The sequence below is a fragment of the Symsagittifera roscoffensis genome, chromosome 7 (assembly GCF_963678635.1).
Source record: "Symsagittifera roscoffensis chromosome 7, txSymRosc1.1, whole genome shotgun sequence".
NCBI lineage: Eukaryota > Metazoa > Xenacoelomorpha > Acoela > Convolutidae > Symsagittifera > Symsagittifera roscoffensis.
The window spans coordinates 28,080,492-28,102,904 of record NC_087068.1 but is presented as its reverse complement, the minus strand read 5'-3'; the positions used below and the strand labels follow the sequence as shown (position 1 = coordinate 28,102,904).

At 40.8% G+C, this 22,413-nt stretch overlaps 1 protein-coding gene across 1 annotated transcript; it reads right to left on the bottom strand.

Annotated features, from left to right (window-relative positions):
- Window positions 1–20,593: 20,593 nt before the first annotated feature.
- Window positions 20,594–22,399, bottom strand: LOC134851016 (sialin-like). Its single transcript, XM_063866895.1, has one exon. It carries the CDS (start codon window positions 22,248–22,250, stop codon window positions 20,730–20,732), a length of 1,521 nt encoding a protein of 506 aa, XP_063722965.1. The 5' UTR covers window positions 22,251–22,399; the 3' UTR covers window positions 20,594–20,729.
- Between the last annotated feature and the right edge of the window lie 14 nt (window positions 22,400–22,413).

Sequence of the window (22,413 nt, the reverse complement as noted above, 5' to 3'; positions counted from 1 at the left end):
AAGGACAGGGAGATTGCTCGGCATCGGATGGGGGAGAAAAAGAAAATCTGATACCACCTATGTTACTAGCAGGCTTGACCTCAACGGCCTCGAAATCTAAGAAGAATGCACAAACCTTGGCGGATACGAAGCTTGAAATGGAAGTCATCAGCCAGTGTGGATCTGGTGGGATTGATGACTATATGCCCTCGCGACTAAACTTGGCACTGATGAGGCTGGAGGGACAATTCGGCGGGGTCGACAGCAGTCGGATCACAATACCCGACTCAGTTCACATGGGTGATCCCGCCGGAGACTATGTGGAGATGCTCAAGGCGAAGAAATTAGCGAGAGGGCACTTGATGGCCTGGAATGAAAAGAATGCCATGCAAGAATACCTACAGGAATTGACGGAAAACTCTAATCTGAAGCGAAAAGAACATGGCATTGTGATGTCCTCGGAGGCGAACGAATTCGGATTGGGACAGTTGTTAAAAATTTCTTGGAGGGCGGCCCTCCAGAGATACTTCGATGAAACCATGCATGAGCCTGCGGCGGTGGCAGCATACCTAGCCTACCCATGTACGAGGACTGACTTGCAAATGCGATTGGCTTGGTGCCTGATGGTAATCAAAAGATCAGAATATGAATCTAGTAGTGATTCGAAATCGAAGGAGCAGTAGCTGGAACTGATGGAAGCCTGGGCTAACCGCAAAAATTCCCTTTGTTTTCTTAGATTCGTGGTGGATCGTATCCCCACTCCTGTATTAGAGGAAAGTATAAAAACCATTCGGCTAGCGAAAGGTGATTGTGAACCATTTTTTCTAAGGGCTCTCCTGGAGTTATATCAGGACATGCCGCTGCTGATACCGACTAAGGAGTAAACGATATAGAGAGCTACCGCAGGCTAGGATTATGCAACCTTGACCAAGCTGAAGTCATCTCAATACGTATCCGGCATACCAGGAATCACGTACAACCCCTTTGTAGACGAGGAGGCCAGGGAGGCATATTTTGACTATGAACAGGTCATAATCCTTGATTTCTGGGTCGAGAGAGCCAAAGAAACCGGCATGTTAATGGTGGAACAACCCAAACTGGGAATCACTTTGAATCCTCGGTTCCCGAGCTGAAGGGGCAAGTGAGCTTTGAATGTGGTTCATAGGACGGTCCCTTGAAGACCAGCTTAGGAACCATGTGGGCGCTCATGAAGCATTCATGGTGCCCACATCCGAACGCCAGTTTGATCTAGGATATGACGGCAGATGTCGCATTGGATTTGGGTGATCACGCGAGTCTGCATGATTTGGCCGCGATGATTTGGCCATGAAAGTAGCAAAGAAGAACGGCAAACCAGCCACGGAATCGTTCGAGGGAGGTTCTCCAAGTAATTGGTTGAAACAGTGCGCTTGTCTAGTGGATGAAAGGACATGTATGTGGTACGAGCCATTACCTAAATACGCTGAGTGAGCAACATAGCCAACTAACTAAATTGTATGGAAGACTAAGCATTTCGGACAAGAGTGAAAAGGAACTGATTGCGGACTTGATTACTGCTTTGGGATTTTGCAGCATGACTAGCTCGATCGAGTCGTTGGAATTCCTAGAGCGTGCCCATGGGCTGGTTACATCCTTGAATGTGGAAGTGTTCCCTGGAGCATTGCAAACGGAGCAGAAAATTGGAGGTTGGCGAGAAGCTATGGAAAATGAAATGTATCTGAAGGACAGTGAGGCTTATCATAGACCTACTGGCTCGAAGTATCTGTTTGGTTCGAGCTCCGCACCACATTGCAATAGTAAATACCCTACGCACATGGTGGTGATGGATGCGAGGACGCAGCAGGTGTTGGTTGACCAACTCTTCTCCGTACCAAAATGCGTGAGGTTGGCCAGAATGTCGCAGAAATTGTGCGACTTACTGACGAAGATCATTCGGGCCGCCCCGAAGAGGGAAGTTCTTCGAGTAATTGGTTGAGACGGGGCACCTGTCTAGCTGCCAGTTGTGGAATGGAAGGACACATGTGTGGCACGGGCCATTGCCTAAATACGCTGAATGAGCAACATAGCCAACTAGCTAAGTTGTATGGAAGACTAAGCATGTCGGACAAGAGTGAAATGGAACTGATTGCGGAAGATCATTCGGGCCGTCACGAAGAGATCTGGAGGCGTGTTGCAGGACGTAGTGGGTGAGAATGGGTGGAAGAAGAAGGCGAGCGGAGTGTTACCCACCGAATTTCCCACCATTGATGAAAAAGGCGACGTACAACGAATTATGACAGAAATGGAACCGTTACTAGGAACTTCAGGTTGCCGGAGCCCAAGGAACACATTATTAATCCATGAGGAGTATCCTTGTCACTGCCTGGCGCAGACATTATGGTACTCCGAGCGCGGGAATCTGGTGTTAGTATGGGACGTGGAGGAGTTGTAATCCACGGGGTTGCCAGACCAGAACCAGCCAGTATCGATCGTGGTGGTTAGTGCCATGCTGGCCATGAGATGGTTAAAAGCCAATGCGGGCACGAGCCAGCAGGAGACGACGATGCCGACGCCTGAACAATTGAGTAGCGTGAAAAGTAACCACACTTTTGATCTTTTCAGAACCCCACATGCAGGGTTCTGAGGATACCCAGAGCCATTGAAAGAATATGGGCGAGGCCGATGCCTTGGGTCCGGGCAGTTATGACGTCATGGATTTATGAACGCGCGAAGCGTCGTATGTCCAGTAACACGGAAGCCTATCAACCCTCCCAGCTAAATATAGGACCGGGAGCCTATAAGAGAGTATTCCTGACGCACAGGAACGCCGTCACCACTGCGGTGAAGCGAGTTGCTGGAACGCCTTGTGTTACTGATCAAGAAAAGAAAGATGTCTTACAAGCTGAACTGGAACGGAATGTAAGTCTGCGCCTGCATAGCAGCTTTTGCAGGAACCGGGAGCAGAAGGTGAACAAGGATTTACTGCCTTGTTGCAAACCGAGGTTGCTGGAGCAGGAAATTGGGGGCACGGCCCGCAACTCTGTTGACATAACGCAGAAAGTCCTGGAGGAAGCAGGAGAGAAGGAGCATGAGACAATGGAATGACGGATGAAGATGTGACACGAGGGGGAAATGAAGAGAGAGAGAGAGAGAGAGAGAGAAACTTGATTGTCTTTGTACGCCAAAAAATTAAACCAATCAACTAAGTTTGGTTATTGAAACTTATAAAATTTTAATGTTGTAGTTTGGTTGAACCAGGCTTAAATTGTTTCAATTGTTGAATAACAATGAAAATTTTAGTTGATACTTTTTACATATATACACAGAGCAAAGGTGAGTATATTTACCTACTTAAACCCAACTGAAGTTTTTAACCTGTGCAAGACACGTGTTCACTGTGGCGACCAAGTAGGGTTTTGGTACGCTCGCTCAAAGAGGGTGAGTACCTGATTACATCTCCTAACCACAGTGTTTTTTAGTTTTAATATTGAGGGCAAACGCATAAATGAATGATTATACATGGTGAGTGACATTAAGTTATTTTTAACAGGTGCGTGGCCGTGCCACGTCCCAACTTTTTATTAGCAAGAGCGAGAAGAAATTTTATGGAGATATGACGTAAGTAGTCAGAAAAGAAATTTTATCTAGGACACTCCTCATGGTGCAAGTTTTGTGAAAATGTTGGCAGTGAAATGTAGTACAATGCCATTTATGACACGCAGTGAGTTGAGGTGGAGTAGAAAAAAATCATTTCCTAATGCGATTTGTAAGTTTGATTATAGAGAACTGGAACACTACTTGACGATAACCCGGATTATGTGTCAATCCCCCGGACTGGCACAGCGGAACCTTCTGTCATATCACGAAAACAACATTAGAGGCCTTAGTCGTTATATATTGGTGTGAAGGAGGCTAAAATATTCTAGAAGAAAAATTTAAGAAAAATTCGAGAATTGCAAAAACGGCCATGTTTAGCCGAAAAATAGAAAAAAAAAACACCCGAGTTAGCGAGAAACAGACGGTCGAGAAAATTGACAGAAAAAAGCGAAGCCTCGTAACGTGACGATCACGCACGATAAGACAACTAATTGAAAACGATAGAAGGAAAGGAGGCTTCAGCGGGGCAGACGGAAGGAGCTGTACCCTCCCGTGCCACGAAATTAGAGTAATAATGACGTTATTACTGGAAGAGTGCGGGATCGAAGGCTCGGCCCCCAGAGACTGTCATATGAAGAAAGACTATAGCAAACTAACTTTTTAGCTACTCTGATGTCCCAAATATTTGAATTAACACCGGTATTATGTGCTATGTTAGAGTATGAGTAGCTAGAAAGAGGAAAGGGTCAACCCATCTCCAATAGATTTAATATAGAACTGTCACCAAAAAGATAGTAAAGTAGGATATTCAAGCCGTGATTTTAATGATAGTCATGTAGTCTGGGGATCCGAGACCCAGCTATGTGATTATCTTCGCATGTAAACGGGAGTTGATTAAAATTCGTTTGACTGATGGCCTGAAAATGGTAACTTTTTAGCCCGAAACAGACCAGAAAATCAACTGGCTAGGTCGAGATGGTGAAAACGAGTAGAATTTAGGTAACTGCCGCCGGCCAGTCGTCTATAGGTTCTTTTTCTACGCTCCTTCACTGTGTAGTATTTGGGTGAATGTTACAACAGCACTGGCAGCCGACTTTAGAAGAAAGATTGAGAATATCGATATTTTATGAAAACAGACGCCTGTTGTAAGAGGGATTATAGAACTGCTCCCTCTTGCATCACAGATACCGGGAAAAAACTTGGTAACGAAGGCCACCGATAGAAAGCACGTGGATGCCGAAAGTTTAGTACTGGCGCTAACTCGACTTAGGGATTTTCTGGTCGAGAGATAGAGGAGTCACCTCGCTCTCCTTGTGAGTGTATGATCCCAATAAGGGAAAGCTACATTTCAGAGAGTTATATGCTCTAGTTCATGTGATATTTCGCGAATGTAGAAGTCCAATTGCATAAGAAGTACAATCTGAGCATATGCTAGCAATAAGAATAGGTTTTGAGTCGTGGTTTTTTTTTATAGTAATGTTGAGGTTTGAGATTGTTATTTTGTGTTAGTGTATGGTTATGATTATGTGACGGTTAATTAATTGTGATCCTGGTGTAAAAGGTGACAGCCTCTCAATTGAAATTGACGTAAATGGAGGCAGACGATCCAATTGGGTGCTAATTTTTATATCGAGAAAAAAAATTTCAATTGATTTCTTGCAGAAGATGTAAATGATGTTTTATCATTGAAGATAACATGCCTTGTCTAACAGTTCCTAAGTTGCGACTTGTCTTCTAAATCGTGATTGATCGATCATTTTTCATTGTCTTTTGAAACCGGAATCAAAAACGGTAATCAACAAAAACGAAAATGAGCGACACGATTGATCTCATGGATTTCAATGGATTTCATCTCAGCGAGTCTTGGAACTACTCTGGACGAGATATATCAGCATTTGTTGGACTGCAACTTTGGACTGGAACATCCGGAGCTGGCGATGTTCACCATCGCACTCCTAGATGCTATGGAACGTCACCGCGGATATCGAGCTAGAAGGGGTGATGATGAGAGCTTGCACGATTTGGTAGTGTTTCACCACCTGGTCGCTTTGAAAAGGATGACTCAGAGTGAGAAATTACCCACGGAACCATCCGAGGGAAATTTCTCAAGTGATTGGATGGAGAAAGGCCTCTGCCTGGCCGCCAGTTGAGGACTGGAAGGGCACGTGTGTGGAACAAGTCTTTGTTTGGAAACTCTGGGCGAACAACATTGCCAATTAGCGAAGCTTTTCGGGAGATCATGTCGGACAGAAGCGAGAATGAGTTAGCTGCAGGTTGCCGCGGGGTTACTGAGGTGAACTTCAACACTGCCCTGGGGTTCTATAGCATCACGAATTCGATTGAATCAGTGGAACGTCTCGAAAGGGCATATGAGTTAAGGATTGCCCTGGGCGTGGAAGTGAGCCCGGTCTCATTGCAGACTGAACAAAAAATTGGACTATAATAATTTATTTATGACAGACTGAAAAATTTTAACCTGCATAACACACATTTTTATTTTTGGCGACCTCGTAGGGTTTGGGTGCGCTCGCTCGAGAAGGGCGGGTACCTCATCAACTAGCCTTTTTTTCATTACTTAGGGCATCAGCATGAGTAAAAAATTTCACTTGTGAGTAACTCTAAAATAATTTTAACGGACACGTCCGAAAACTTCTTCACAATCAAGAGCGAGAAGAAATTTCATAATGGAATGACGTAAGTAGTCAATAAATAATTTTTATCTTGCACACTCCTCATGGTGCATAATTCGTGAAAATGTAGTGAGATAGACTATGATTTCATTCATGACACGCGATGAGTTGAGTTGACGTAGATCAATTTCAATTTCTGATGCAGCTTGTACTTTTATTAAAGAGCACTGGATCACCACTTGAAGATAAACCGGAGTTAAGCGTTCAAAGTGGATATTGAGGGGACTGTTCGCGACTATGTGCCAATTCCCCGGACTGGCACTGTCGAACACCCCGATGCACGCCGAAAAGAACGTTAAAAGCGTTGTTACTGAATTTATAGTGAAAGAAGACGCAGAATGTTCTAGAATTTTAGTTGTTCAAAATTTTGATATGGATTGAAACATTTCGGAGAAATAACAGAAACATCCATTTTGACCGAAAAAAAAAACGAAAAAGAAAACAATCAGAATACGAAATAAAAACTAGTCGTAAACTAGAGAGAAAGATAGAAGGGAAACGAAGCTTCTTATTGTGACATCAAGACACGATAAGGTCCTTAAATGAAGAAAATCGTGTAAACGGAAGGTGCAGTGGGACATTCGGGAGAGATTTAAATCCTCCCATGCAACAAAACTGGAGACAAAACGGTGTTATTTCCGGGAGAATGCGGAATCGAAAGCCCGGTTCTCAGAGACTGTAGGAGAACTTGGAAGATATATTTTAGCTGCTGTAATGCCCTGAACATATTTAATTCACTCCAATTGTAATTTAGTAATTCAGAGTATGAGCAATTAGAGTCGAGTAAAGAATCAACCCATCTCTACTGGGTTTACTATAAATTTGTCAAAAAAACATATTTAATTGTGGTTTTCTAGCCGTATTTTCAATAGTAATCACGTTTTTTGGTGATTTGAGACTCAACTATGTGGCTACTTTTTCATGTAAACGAAAAATGATCGAAAGTTGTTTGGCTGGTGGCCTTAAAACGGTAACAAAGTACACTGAAACACCTTGTCGACAGTGAGAAGGTTCCAATGTCGCTCTATCAACACCTTTGTTCTGGGGGTGCCCAACCGGCCAAGTTAAATGGATTGGCAAAAGTGAACAAAGAAGCACCCCCCCCTTAGACTGGTGCTCTCTTTACCAGGTAGCTGCTATGATAATATCAACAATTGGCTTGCTATTTTGTCCAGTCGGGTTCCTGGTGCCAATATTAAAACATCCACCACTGACATGAAAAAGCGACTCACGGACCTACAATTGCAGGACGACGAAGAGATTTTCTCTTTAGACATGAAAAGTCTCTACACTAACGTACCAGTTGCGGAGGCTATTGACATAGCTTGCGACGTGCTTTAGAACTCCGAATCGGCCCCGGAAATCGATAGAGATACATGCAAGCAACTCATGCAACTCGCAGTTACTGATGTCTACTTGATGTGTGGTGATAAATGGTACGTTCAAAAGGATGGAGACGCGATTGGAGCTGCAATGGCGATTATTCTAGCCAAGGTGTGAATGAAGCGGTTTTAAGCTGACATTGCCCCGGATGAACAACACTCCATCCACACAGAGCGAGAAAGATCTGCTACTGATGATAAAACAATGTGTCCCGTCTGCGCCAAGAAGGTTACTTGGAAAAAATACTCTATACGTTGCAAGAAATGCATGCTCTGGTTTCATCGTAAACGCAGTGAGATCTCACTCAAGGCAATAAAAAACATGCTTGGTGACCATTGGATTTACACTCAGTGTCAAGAAGAGGAGACGGTTCCCGCCATTATGGAAAAAGCAAAATTCTTCGGACACTATTAGACGATATCTTGAGATCTGCGCAGAGTGACTCTATCGACAGCATCTTCGACAGGGTCAAAACGCTTCATCACCACTTGGAATTTACTATGGAAAGGTTGAGAGACAACCGTATCCTTTTTCTGGACATTTTTGTAAAAGGCCAGGATGCATAAGTGAGTACTAGTTGGTATCAGAAACCTACCGATACTGGACTGATACTTTCCTTCACAGCCCTTGCATTGATTGGTTACAAAGGCAACATGATTAAGGGGTGCATTCACCACATCTTTAATGCCACATCGACATGGAACAACTTCCATACTGGTATTCAAAAGGCAAAGAGGATATGGGAAGCAAACCAGTATCCATCCCAATTCTACGAACCCCTCGTCAGAGAAACTATTGATAAACTGTTGGGGCTGAAAAAGAACATCACGGACAGGCAGAAGAAAGACAAAGGCCTGACAACATTGTTCAATTTGCAAAACAGGGGCACTGTGAGTGACATTTTTAGAAGACGTTTGACAAAATCACTCGTGCCCCTGTTATTTTGATTAAACGGAAACTGAAAACTGCTGCCCCCTCTCTAAAATCCAAGATCCCGAATCATCTCTCTAGTAATGTGATATATCATATCACTTGTCCTGGCTGTAGTGCCAGCTATGTTGGGTAGACAACCCGACACCTCACCACCCGCCTTAACGAGCTTTCGCGGACCTCTACTCCAGTGGGTGAACACATGACACATTGCAATGGCAACACATAAAACTTGATAGTGAAGATCATAGATCGATCTAACGACCCAGTCATATTTTTTTTTTCATAAGGCCCTCCACATCAACCGACTCAAACCAAGGCTCAACAGAAGAGAGGAATACAGGTCGCGCGATTTCAAAGTCAAGGTTAAGAAAAACATCTTTATTGTCCCATCAAAGATGGCTTAAAGATATCAATTTTTTAGATCTCTCGGTGCTATTTTTATGCTGTTGTTTATGTTTTTATTTTTGGTTTTTTTTCTGTTTGTACACTTTTGATTGTACGTTTATTGTTTTTCCATTTTCAGATGATGATGTAATCAATCGAAAACGTTCTCTTAACTAACATTGATTGTTTTTCCTGAGCAGGTAACATAGTACGTACGCTAAAAATGACGTTAGAGGCGTTAAAATTAAATTGGAAGTGGCTTGGAATGTTCCAGAGTTTTGAAATTTCAAAATTTCGATTTGAACTGGAATATTTCTGAGAAATAACCAAAACGGCCATTTTGACAACAACATTGTTTCAAATACACAACACCCGATTGCAAGACAAAAACGGTCGAAAGAGAGGTCGGAATTGGAGATCCGGTGCCGATAACTCTTTTAACAAGAGTTGATTATAATTAAGCTACTGTAATGCCCTGAACGCATTCAATTTAAACCGATTTTGTTATAGTACTTCAGAATATGAGCAGTTAAAGGCGAGGAAAGGGTCAACCCTTCTCTAATGAATCTAGTATATAACTGTCATAAAATCTAATAATTGTGGCTTCTAGCCTCGTTTTTAGTATTAACCACGTTGTCTGGGGATCCGAGACCCAGCTATGAGGTTATTGTTGCATGCCAGCGAAAGATGGTCAAAAGTGGATGGCTGATGGCCAAAAAATGGTAACATAAAAGTTAGCCCTTAACAGACCAAAAAAAACACATGGCTAGGTCAATACGATTAAAAACGAGTAGGATTAGAGAAATTTGTAATTATTTTAAAGGTAAATGTTATTATTGATTACGTAATTTATTATGTAATTACAAATGTTCAAAATTGGTTGGTCAAAGAGTAGGATTAGGGTAACTGACTTCAGCCAGTAGTCAATTGGTTTTTTTTCTACGCTCTGTACTATAATGTAAGGGCAAGTGTTACACTGTAGATATGTCGTGGGGGACTGTGAGTAGAAGATAAACTCTGCTTCATAAGGGCATTAAGATTTGAAAGCGTAGAGAATTTCTCATTTGAGGCAGGTAAGTCATGACAACCATCTTCGGTAAAGCACTTTCCGCAGACGCGTCATGGCGTTCGCAAATTATAGAGACTATTTGAAGTTCTTTTGCGTTTCTGAGTCGTTGGTTCGATAGTCTCAACCTTATCTTTTGGCACCGGAAGACGTTCAACCATTGGAAATCAAATCTATGTCGGAACTCGTTGAATCTTCTTACGTCCGTCGGCTTACCTTGTCCGCTTCAGCGGAATTCTTACCGTGGTTACACATTAAGATCGCACTAATCCTAAAAGATGCTACAATTTGCGCAATTGTTAAGCATACGCGCACACATAGTCATATGGTTTTTTGATAAGCAAAAAGAGGCAATCAGATTTATTTTTGAAGGTTGTTGACGAACTGATTGTTGTCAGTGTAATTTACACTTGTGGAAAAATTAAGCGCAAATTAAGAATTTCACTCTCCAAAATGCCTCTTTTCAGTATCCAATTTGGACACCATTTCCATCGAAATCCAGTAAAGAGCACATGATTAGAGCCACCAACTTTTTGAAGAAGCTATCAAAATTTGAAAAAATTTTTGTTAAAAAGTAAATTTCAAACGTTTTCGCAACTATGTGCATCGTCAGGAATTTCACAATAAAATAATCTAAATGACAATAAAACGTCAATTTACAAATGTTATTTACAAAAAATCACATGCATTTTGGTTCTAAACAATCATGTTAAAAAATTAGCCAATCACAGTTGACGTCTAAATTTTTATTACGATTAACATACTTTTAAGCTCTGATATTAATTAAACAGTTTAACTTAATTTGTCTGGAAGTTTTTGAGTCATAATTTCGATTTAGACATGTACGTTTTAACTAAAAAACCAAAATAATTTTGGGACTAAATTTTCAGTGTTAACTCCCTGCTCCTAAACTCATCGCGCGTGTTCAAGCCCGGTTTCTCTTCCTGATATGTATTGCCTCTAATGTCAACAATTTTGTTTGGTTATTTAAACTGTCTATAATTTTCCAACTAAGATCTGCGCTATTCCCCTCAAGTTGGCATTACTGAAGTTGGAGGCCTACCGGTGAATCTGCTTTCTTATATTCCTCATTTCTCGTGGTCAAATGTCGAACCGTTTGCCCGACATAGGTGGAAGTGTCTCTACTACATGACAGTTTGTAAACCAATCTTGACTTGAGTTCATTATAAAATGCTGACTTCAGTGATTGTAAACATGATTCTAGTTTTCTTGTGGTGAAAACCACTTGAAGGTTAGTTAATTTTCGTAACTTGTTAGCAAAGCATTGGCTTCCGATGCCTCTATATTGCACCATCAGCATTGAGGGCTTCACATCCTTTGGTGATTGAGTTGAAAAACATCTCTCAGTATCCAAGGGCTTGCCCTTACCCTCGATGGTTTTTCACGAGGCGTCTGAAGCCACCTTTGCGGACCAATTTTCAGGGTACTGAATTGTCAGCCATTGCGCCCTATCAGTTTCCATAGCTTTATCAAATTGATCCCAGCTAGATGTACTCCTAAAAACCCTGTGTACAGTGCCTTGGATAACACTACGCTTATACTTAGTTGCGGCGCAGCTTCTATGATTCAGTAGAGTCCCTATATCTGTTGGTTTTTGATACCAACTGCAAGTTACATCCCTAACCTGTGATACATTTATGTTCAAATCTAGGAACGGTAAATTTCCCTGCGAATTCGTTTCCTCTAGAGTGAACTGCAGATTTGGATGAAGAGAATTGGCGTCATCCAGAAGACAACTCGGCTCACCTCTGACTGTTCTAACAATGTTATCCACATACCAGAGGAACAATTGAACAATTTCACCTGGGGAGTATCCTTCTCCTTGTTCTTTGCGCGGCAGCAGCTTTCACAGTACCAAACTATCTCGGTTATTGATGCGTATACGTCATCGGATGTTTTCTCGCATTATAGATTATACCAGCTTCGGTAACTCTCGCATTCAACCCCCTTTGATCTATATGTGACTTTCCTGCTGCAGCATGGGTACAAACCGTTTTTGTCATTAATTTGCTGTATCTCCGTTACAACCGGTACTTCTTGTCTTAGAGCAAACTCGTACTCTTCCAACCATAAGTATGCCAGAACTACAACGAGGGACGCGCCCATTGCTCAACCATCAATTTGTACATACCATGAATCCTTACACTAGAAATATACTTTGCTGACTGCCATTATCAAAAGCCTTTTCATGGTTGCTCTTTGAATTTCAGGAGGAGACTCCTGGCTGTACAGCTACTGTAAAGCAATTTCAACTGTCTGATTCAGGGGAACGTTAGTGTACAAACTTTTCACATCAAGAGATATTATGGTTTCATCCGGATCCGGAGCAATGTTTTCAATTGTTTCTCTGATATCTTCAGTAATGGTTTCAATATTTGCTCCATCGATATTGTCAAAAAAATTCGCACGCACTTTGTTTAAATTATCATACGAGCTGCCTGGAAGTGATAGTACTGGTCGTAGGGGTGTCTCGGCTTTGTGTACCTGAGCGAAACCGTACAAATGGGCGGGTTGCACCACTGTTGACCTCATCTTAGATTATAACTGAACACTTATCTCGTCTGTTTTGTTCATGGCTAGTAATTCTTTGTTAAGTTCCTTCTCAATTTTCAGTATAACCTCATCAGTGGTTGCATCTTTTTCACAAATTGAGCAGATTGCAACAAGGAGTTCAGCTTTGATTCATACGTTTGTTTCTTCCTCGTTATGCAAAAACCCACTCCCTTATCAAAAGGCACAGCCAGCAACCCATTATCTTTGAGATATTTCCTCGTTTTTTCAACGGCTTTGTCTCTTGGGGTTTGCCTTGCGTTTTTTGCTTATGCCTTTGCCGCGGCGGCTTCTAATTCACATAAAGTTTCACCAGATGTTTTTTGATTTTTCACTTGTGAGACTAAAATGTCGATATCCGCCAAAAAAGTGTTTTGTTGAATTTCTCACTAATGGGATGCTTCGGGCCCATTGGTTGCACTTAATGTAGCCATCCAGGCGATTCAATGTTATCAAGTACCTTAACTGATTGCCCATTTCTCCCCCAAGAGGTTTATCATCTTAAAAATTGGTTCCAAAGACTTTCCAATGTAATCCAGGTCCGAAAATGACAATTATTCTTATTGGGGGAGAAATGGGCAATCAGTTAAGGTACTTGATAACATTGAACTGCCTGGATGGGTACATTAAGTGCAATCAATGGGCCTGAAGCATCCCATTAGAGAGAAAATCAACAAAACACTTTTTGGCGGATATCGACATTTTGGTCTCACAAGTGAAAAATCAAAAAACATCTGGTGAAACTTTATGTTAATAAGAAGCGGCGGCAAAGGCATAAGCAAAAAACGCAAGGCAAACCCCAAGAGACAAAGATGTAGCTTCCACTGTTGACCTCATGTTAGATTATAATTTAACACTTATTTATCTCGTCTCTTTTGTTCATGGCTAGTAATTCTTTGTTAAGTTCCTTCTCAATTTTCAGTATAACCTCATCAGTGGTTGCATCTTTTTTCACAAACTGAGCAGATTGCAACAAGGAGTTCAGCTTTGATTCATACGTTTGTTTCCTCATTATGCAAAAACCCACTACCTTATCAAAAGGCACAGCCAGCAAACCATTATCTTTGAGATATTTCCTCGTTTTTTCAACGGCTTTGTCTCTTGGGGTTTGCCTTGCGTTTTTTGCTTATGCCTTTGCCGCGGCTTCTAATTCACATAAAGTTTCACCAGATGTTTTTTGATTTTTCACTTGTGAGACAAAAATGTCGATATCCGCCAAAAAGTGTTTGTTGAATTTCTCTTGAATGGGATGCTTCGGGCCCATTGATTGCACTTAATGTAGCCAACCAGGCAATTCAATGTTATCAAGTACCTTAACTGATTGCCCATTTCTCCCCCAAGAGGTTTATCTTCTTAAAATTTGGTTCCAAAGAGTTTCCAATGTAATCCAGGTCCGAAAATGACAATTATCCTTATTGGGGGGAGAAATGGGCAATCAGTTAAGGTACTTGATAACATTGAACTGCCTGGATGGGTACATTAAGTGAAATCAATGGGCCCGAAGCATCCCATTAGAGAGAAATTCAATAAAACACTTTTTGGCGGATATCGACACTTTCGTCTCACAAGTGAAAAATCAAAAAACATCTGGTGAAACCTTATGTTAATTAGAAGCCGCGGCAAAGGCATAAGCAAAAAACGCAAGGCAAACCCCAAGAGACAAAGATGTAGCTTCCACTGCTGACCTCATGTTAGATTATAACTGAACACTTATCTCGTCTCTTTTGTTCATGGCTAGTAATTCTTTGTTAAGTTCCTTCTCAATTTTCAATATAACCTCATCAGTGGTCGCATCTTTTTTCACAAACTGAGCAGATTGCAACAAGGAGTTCAGCTCTGATTCATACGTTTGTTTCCTCGTTATGCAAAAACCCACTCCCTTATAAAAAGGCACAGCCAGCAACCCATTATCTTTGAGATATTTCCTCGTTTTTTCAACGGCTTTGTCTCTTGGGGTTTGCCTTGCGTTTTTTGCTTATGCCTTTGCCGCGGCGGCTTCTAATTCACATGAAGTTTCACCAGATGTTTTTTGATTTTTCACTTGTGAGACGAAAATGTCGATATCCGCCAAAAAGTGTTTTGTTGAATTTCTCTCTAATGGGATGCTTCGGGCCCATTGATTGCACTTAATGTAGCCATCCAGGCAATTCAATGTTATCAAGTACCTTAACTGATTGCCCATTTCTCCCCCAAGAGGTTTATCTTCTTAAAATTTGGTTCCAAAGACTTTCCAATGTAATCCAGGTCCGAAAATGACAATTATCCTTATTGGGGGGAGAAATGGGCAATCAGTTAAGGTACTTGATAACATTGAACTGCCTGGATGGGTATATTAAGTGCAATCAATGGGCCCGAAGCATCACATTAGAGAGAAATTCATTAAAACACTTTTTGGCGGATATCGACATTTTCGTCTCACAAGTGAAAAATCAAAAAACAGCTGGTGAAACCTTATGTTAATTAGAAGCCGCGGCAAAGGCATAAGCAAAAAACGCAAGGCAAAACACAAGAGACAAAGATGTAGCTTCCACTGTTGACCTCATGTTAGATTATAACTGAACACTTATTTATCTTGTCTCTTTTGTTCATGGCTAGTAATTCTTTGTTAAGTTCCTTCTCAATTTTGAGTATAACCTCATCAGTGGTTGCATCTTTTTCACAAACTGAGCAGATTGCAACAAGGAGTTCAGCTTTGATTCATACTTTTGTTTCCTCGTTATGCAAAAACCCACTCCCTTATCAAAAGGCACAGCCAGCAACCCATTATCTTTGAGATGTTTCCTCGTTTTTTCAACGGCTTTGTCTCTTGGGGTTTGCCTTGCGTTTTTTGCTTATGCCTTTGCCGCGGCTTCTAATTAACATAAAATTTCACCAGATGTTTTTTGATTTTTCACTTGTGAGACGAAAATGTCGATATCCGCCAAAAAGTGTTTTGTTGAATTTCTCTCTAATGGGATGCTTCGGGCCCATTGATTGCACTTAATGTACCCATCCAGGCAGTTCAATGTTATCAAGTACCTTAACTGATTGCCCATTTCTCAAAGAGATTTATCTTCTTAAAATTTGGTTCCAAAGACTTTCCAATATAATCCAGGTCCGAAAAAGACAATTATCCTTATCGGCATTTATTGTTGCATCGTAGTGAATTCTTGCTCGACTAAACGGAGTAAAAAAAGTTGCTCAGGAAAAACAATCAATGTTAGTTAAGAGAACGTTTTCGATTGATAACAATCATCATCAGTCTAAAAACGGAAAAACACAAACGTACAAAAAAATTGTTCATGGGACGTAAAACATTCTTAACAAGAAAATGGAAACAATCAGTGTGAAAAGCTTACTGAGTTCGGTCGCGTCTTACTTTTTCGTGCAAAGTAAAATAAATTAATTCAAATTGGAAAAACTGGCATTTTGAGATCCGGGTTACACCGGAAAGTCTTTGAAACCAAATTTTAATAATTTCATAGATGGTAGCTCTGATTATTTGATCCATGTCTTTGTAAGAAATTACTGAATTGCAAAGGAAATCTTGTCCAAAATGGTTTTGGAAACAGGCATTTAGGATTGTAAAGTCCTGGATTTGCGCTAAATTTTGTCCACTAGTGTAATTGAACTTGTACCGGGTAGCTTGAATTTCACGTTTGTTTTGTTATCAAGATGAGCTCTTTTCTCAGCTCTGTTTCTATATGTCGTATAATTTTGAGATAAAAAGCGAAATTTTGCTTGTTATTTTAACAAGGCGTTTGCCTTACTGTCATTTATCATCAATGTTGTGTGAACCCTAGCTACAACCACGCTCCCCCAAATGCACCCTCACCCTTCCACTGCCCCACACTCACAAACTCAGGCGAGTATTCCACTATAGAACCCAGAACAATACAAGACCCATGGTCAAACCCCTGTCCAGAACTCATAGAAACCACCATGAAAATATACACCAAAGTGGTCCACTGGAAACCGGTCTTTATGATCTTGTCAAAAAATAAAGTTGGTTATAACTTTATTGAAACCCTCAATAGAACTTTGAACAGCCTAATAGAAAACAACAAAAATACCTTCGCAATGCACGCAGCAATGATTTTTCCACACTTATTACTGTGCAAAACAAAGTCCGAAATTGATTGATCTTTATCCAAAACAATAGCAAGGCGACTTAATCAATGGCAAGACGGAGACCTGAATGGACTATATAACGAAGGAAAGGCGCTGCAAATGCGCTTGTTGAAAGGAAGTAGAAGAAAAACTGAAACTGAAGCACAACAGTTCAACAAACTAATGAACACTGGAAAAATATCAAGCGCAATTGCAAAACTAACAGACACATCTAGAGGCGTTCTTTCGCTCGACGAGATTTTCAAAGGTAAGACAGTTGAACAGACTCTCATAGAGAAACACCCACTATCTGAACCAATTTATGGGAACTATATTACACCAGTCTCAAACGAAACAATTCATTTCCATCCATCGATATTTGATCAGATAAACGGTCATCATATCAAGAAGGCAGCCATGAGAACGCACGGATCGCATGGACCATCTGGCCTCGATGCGAATGAATGGAGATATATTCTAACACACTTCGGGCAACAATCAGTTGAAATTTCAAAAATAATTGCTAAAATTGCCAAAAAATTGGCCAAAGAAGAACTAAATCCAGAACTAATGGAACCATATAACGCATGCAGATTAATACCCTTAGATAAGAATCCAGGGGTAAGACCCATAGGCATTGGAGAAGTTATGCGTAGGATAATAGGGAGAACAATAACTAAATGCCTAAAAAACGAACTCATGTCGCTCGGTTCAAACTACCAACTCTGCCTAGGACAAAAATGTGGCATTGAATATGCGATCCACACGCTAAGAAATCAATACAGCAAAACTTCCGCCGATGCTGTTTTACTGATAGATGCCGAAAACGCTTTCAACTCGCTGAACCGAAAGCTGGCATTAAAAAACATCGAAATTACCAGCCCTTCCCTTTTAACAGCGATTAAGAACTCCTACTCCAACCCATCTAAACTATTCGTTTACAAAAAAAAAATCTACTCTCAGGAAGGGACAACCCAGGGGGATCCACTAGCAATGGCCATGTACGGTCTAGCCATAATACCCCTCATAAAACTTTTATCAGTAGACGATGTAACCCAGAAATGGTACGCAGACGACGGAAACGCAGTCGGTAAATTAAGCAATCTACGAACCGTCCTCGATAAAATTGTATCACTGGTATCGCTACCACGTGAAAGCATCCAAATGCCAACTCATTGTCAAAGATGAAAAACTCGGTGAAGCTCAGGAAATCTTCGCAAATACAGGAATCACTATAAAGGCAGGAGCCCGAGTGCTTGGTTCAGTTATAGGAACAGAATCTGAATGTAAAAAGTTCCTCGAATTTCAACAGAATGAGCAAATCAAAATTTTGAAAAAACTAACGAAAATTGCTAAAACCTCCCTTCAAAACGTTTTTGCCTGCTATACTAAAGGAGTTCAAGAAAAGCTTTCATGTCTTGCCAGGACAACGTCTAACACTATGGAAAACTTAGAAATATGTGAAAATTATATCAAAGAACAATAATTACCTAACCTAGTCGGTAAAGACACTTTAAGCCCCCAGTTCCGTGAGATATCTTCCTTACCCCTTAAAATGGGCGGACTTAACATCAAGCTGCCGTCCGATCATGAAAACGGGAAACGGACTTTATCCTCCACGGTCATTATCCTCCAGGCGATATCCTCCACCATTACCCTCCATTTCTCAAACAGGGACTTTTTCCTCCATTTTTATCCCCCAATTTTATGAATTTGGATGTTTTCCTCCAATTAGTAAATTCAGTCAAATAATTAGATTATATCCAATATTTGATCATTTCAGACAATAAATGGAACTTCCTGATCATTCCGCGTACGGGCAGCCCAATTATATGGAACAAGTTGACTTCGGAACATCTGGAGGATAAAGTCCGTTTCCATTGAGAAACCATGAAATTTGCCATGCTCAACAAAAACCAACGAAATCGAAAACTTCAATTACGATTTAATTGAAATTATTAATTTTTGTTTTTCAATGTCATCGCAGTTTTAATTGTCAGTTAATCTCTCCTATCTGCTTTGTTTTTTTTCCGTTTCATTCTTCTCAATAAATGAAAAAGGCGCTTTTATACTCGGAGGACTTTATCCGCCATGGAGGATATCGGCTGGAGGATAATTACCGTGAAGGATAAAGTCCTGTACCCCATGAAAACTACCTAGAATGGTCTAAGGAAACATCACTGGTACTGGAATCTCAAGATCCTATTACAGCGGTAACACAGCAAGAAAAAATATGTACGAAAATCAAAAAATTGAAAACTGAAAGAACAAATTGAAAAAAAAAACCTCATTAACTCCTTAAATGAAACAGATAAATACGCAATCGACCTGGCCTCTGAAAAGGGAGCCTCTAGTTGGCTCAGTGCTCTACCACTGAGCAGATACAACTTCAACCTGAAAAAATCAGAGTTCAGAGATGGTATTTACTTAAGATACAGTTGGGAGCCAACCAAAAGCCTACTCACATGTGCATGTGGTGCTGATTTTAACTTAACACATGCGCTTCACTGTGCAAAGGGTGGTTACACACGCATAAGACACAATGAAATCAGAGACACATTCGCCAACCTCATGAACGAGGTTTGCCATGACGTCGAGATTGAGCCGAAACTTCAGCCGTTGCAAGGCGAAAGCTTTGTCAACAATTCAACTACAACTGAAGATGAGGCACGACATGATATTAAGGCAAACGGACTCTGGGGTTCACGATTCAGCCTCGCTTTCTTTGATGTGAAAATTTTCAACCCCCATGCCAAAACATTGCGAAAACTGCATAAGGATGCATACAAATACCACGAAACGCTGAAAAACTCCAAATATCAGCAAAGAATTTTAAACGTAGAGCAGAGTAGCTTCTGCCCGCTAATTTTTGGATGCACCGGTGGCGCTGCTCCAACAGCCACGCGGACGATGCAGCGATTGGCCGAAAAACTAAGTGAAAAAAGACAAGAAAGCTATCCAGAATCTATAAACTACATAAGAACTAAAATAAGCTTCGCGCTCCTGAGGAGCTCTACACTTTGTATAAGGGGGTGCAGATCGCTACGCAAAGTTCAATTTATCGACAACTCCATAAGTGCTATTGTAGAGGAAGGACGGCGAAGATAAATTAACATTATGACGATGCATTTAATGCTGATTTATTACTTCATTGCTGATATATATGCATTTTTATATCGCTGGTATGGCCCTATCCAGCTTGTGCACTTACCGTAACTAAACGGAAGGGCCCCTTTTGTAATTTAGGTTTTTTTTGTCGGTTCACATAATTAAAAGGTTATGCTAGAAATTGGTCAACTACATCAAGTTTTAGCCTTAATATTTGTTTTTCATAAAGAAAGGGGAATTTCCGTTTACCTACAGTTCTGAAATTAAATAATAATTATTCCATACTTTAAGCTTACATGTTCTGTTCATTTCTTACAATAACGCTCATGATTTACAACCGTTTTTTGTTTCGTCTTTTTTTTGTTTTCGGCGCAACGGACGTCTGCTGAATAGTTATCGGCTCAGCTGACGCTCGGTTAATGTTTTCAGTTCTTCTTTAGCGCCGGTGGTTGTGTTGTCGGACGTTTTTTCATAATTGATATTCAAGGAGAGTTTGCTCAAGCACCTCTGCCTTGAAAACCCCGGTATAATGGTTTCCTAACCGCTTCCGGGATGCCACACCACAATATGATGTCCACTATGACAGATCATTCAAGCCTGAGTGCGTGTGGCGCACCAGGTAATAAACCAGGTAATGTATTTTAATTTTTTTCTGTTCTCAAACTGGTAGCTTTTGGTTTATTTTCTGTCCTCAAGATTGCATAATGTTTGTTTGAAATTGATTGCAATTTTTCTTTGTTACACCGCTGCTATTAAGATTTACTCCGTTTTCGGCAAGTTTCTGTGTCTAAACTCAAAATCGCTTTCTAAAATGTCGACATAAAAATTTGAATAATGATATGCTATATAGAAATTAAAACGGGTCATTTCTAAAGCTAAACGTGGTTTTTAAATTGGAAAATTAAGTCAAGTTAATGAGGTCATACTTAAGAACTGAGTATCGGGCAAAGTTATTTTGACCACATTTGAGCTTTCCCAGATCCAAATGCTACAAATACGATGCCACCAAGCCAACTCACGGCCGCATAAAACATGAAAACACGTCTCCATAGTAGGTCACTGTGAGCATCTTTTTCAATAATAGCACCGACTATAATTGGGGCTACCGAACCAGCCAATGAAGAAGCAGTGTTTCCAAATGCAGTTAAGATGCCAGCATGTTTCGGTGCTAAGTCTAAAACATTGCAGACTGATCCCGAGAAGTGCGATCCAAAGAAAAATGCAGCTGCAGAAAGAAACAATAGAGCCATTTTAACACTGCAGCCGGAGTATCCAGTAGCTATTAAAAGTATTCCAGGGAATATGGCAGCGATTGCTTGGTTGTATTTCCGGACGAATGTAATGGAGAAGTAGTTCTGATTGATTAAATAATCGGCAGCTGTTGAAAATACGAATGATGCTAAGAAGCACGATAGCCACGGAGCGGCACTCAATAAACCGTTTGTAGATATGTCTAAGTTAAGTACGTACGAGAAGTACTGAGAGAGACACATGGACAAACCCATTCCAAAAATACCGTCGGCCCATCTTGCTACAAGTAGCGCGTATACTCGTTTACTTGTCACGATTTTCTTCCATGGAATTTTTTCTTTTTGTTTTGATTTTATAGTGTGATAGTCAACACTTGTCATCAGTAGTTCGCGTTCTTCGAGTGAAATCCTTGGATGATCAGCAGGCGTTTCGTATATCAAAACAGACCAGGCGATGAACCAAATAACCGTAATTCCTCCGATTCCTAGAAAAGGGAGGGGCCAACCGCCAGCAAATTCAAGCCCACATAAATAGCCTACCAATGGAAATCCGAACACGTTACCCAAATACGCTCCAGCTGTTGCCATTGTAGAGAAGACAGTTCGTTCCTGCTTAGGAGCCCATTTTGCAACCATTTGAAAGTAGCCCGAAAAGGTACCACTGTCAACCACTCCAATGAGCAGCCGACAAACTAGAACCCAGTTAGGTCCCAAATAAGCAGCCGGTACAATTGCAGCCGTTAAAAGGCCAGATAAGAGAATTCCGAATCCTAAAACATGTTTTCCGCCGTAAGCTGAAACGAGGCTTCCTATAGGTATTTGCGTGAATAAGCGGCCGTAGAAATAAGCGCCGAGAATCCGTGCTTGCTCTTGAACTGTCCAATCAAAGTATACGCGACTGTTAGCAGGGTTTTCTGTTTGATAACTGGTTGTGTTTCTAGTAGGACAATGATCGTTGACCGAAGAAGATTTCTGGCTGCTATCAGCAACCATGGACACCAAAGCTACGTTGATGCACATGCGAATTGCGAAGACAATCATAAATCCTATGAAGCCTAAGTAGGCCAATTGGAAGCGAGTTGAGGTTATTTTGGAGAAAAAAGAGCAGTTTTTATCATCAATACTTGATCGTCCTGAGGACATATTTGATGGAAGAAGACTTTGTTTTTCGTCATCGTTTCCCATTGAAAATTTTCTCAAAGATTTTTGATCAGTGCTCATTTTTGGAACACAGTCTTAGATTTTTGAATTTGCGATTAGATTGGACTGTAGTGTGATGCAATTTTAACTAAAAATGCTCTACGGTTGTTGGTTCAGATGAAGCTTAGATAAATTTGTTTACGAATTGGTCATGAATTTATATATCAACCGGCCTTTTCAGAAT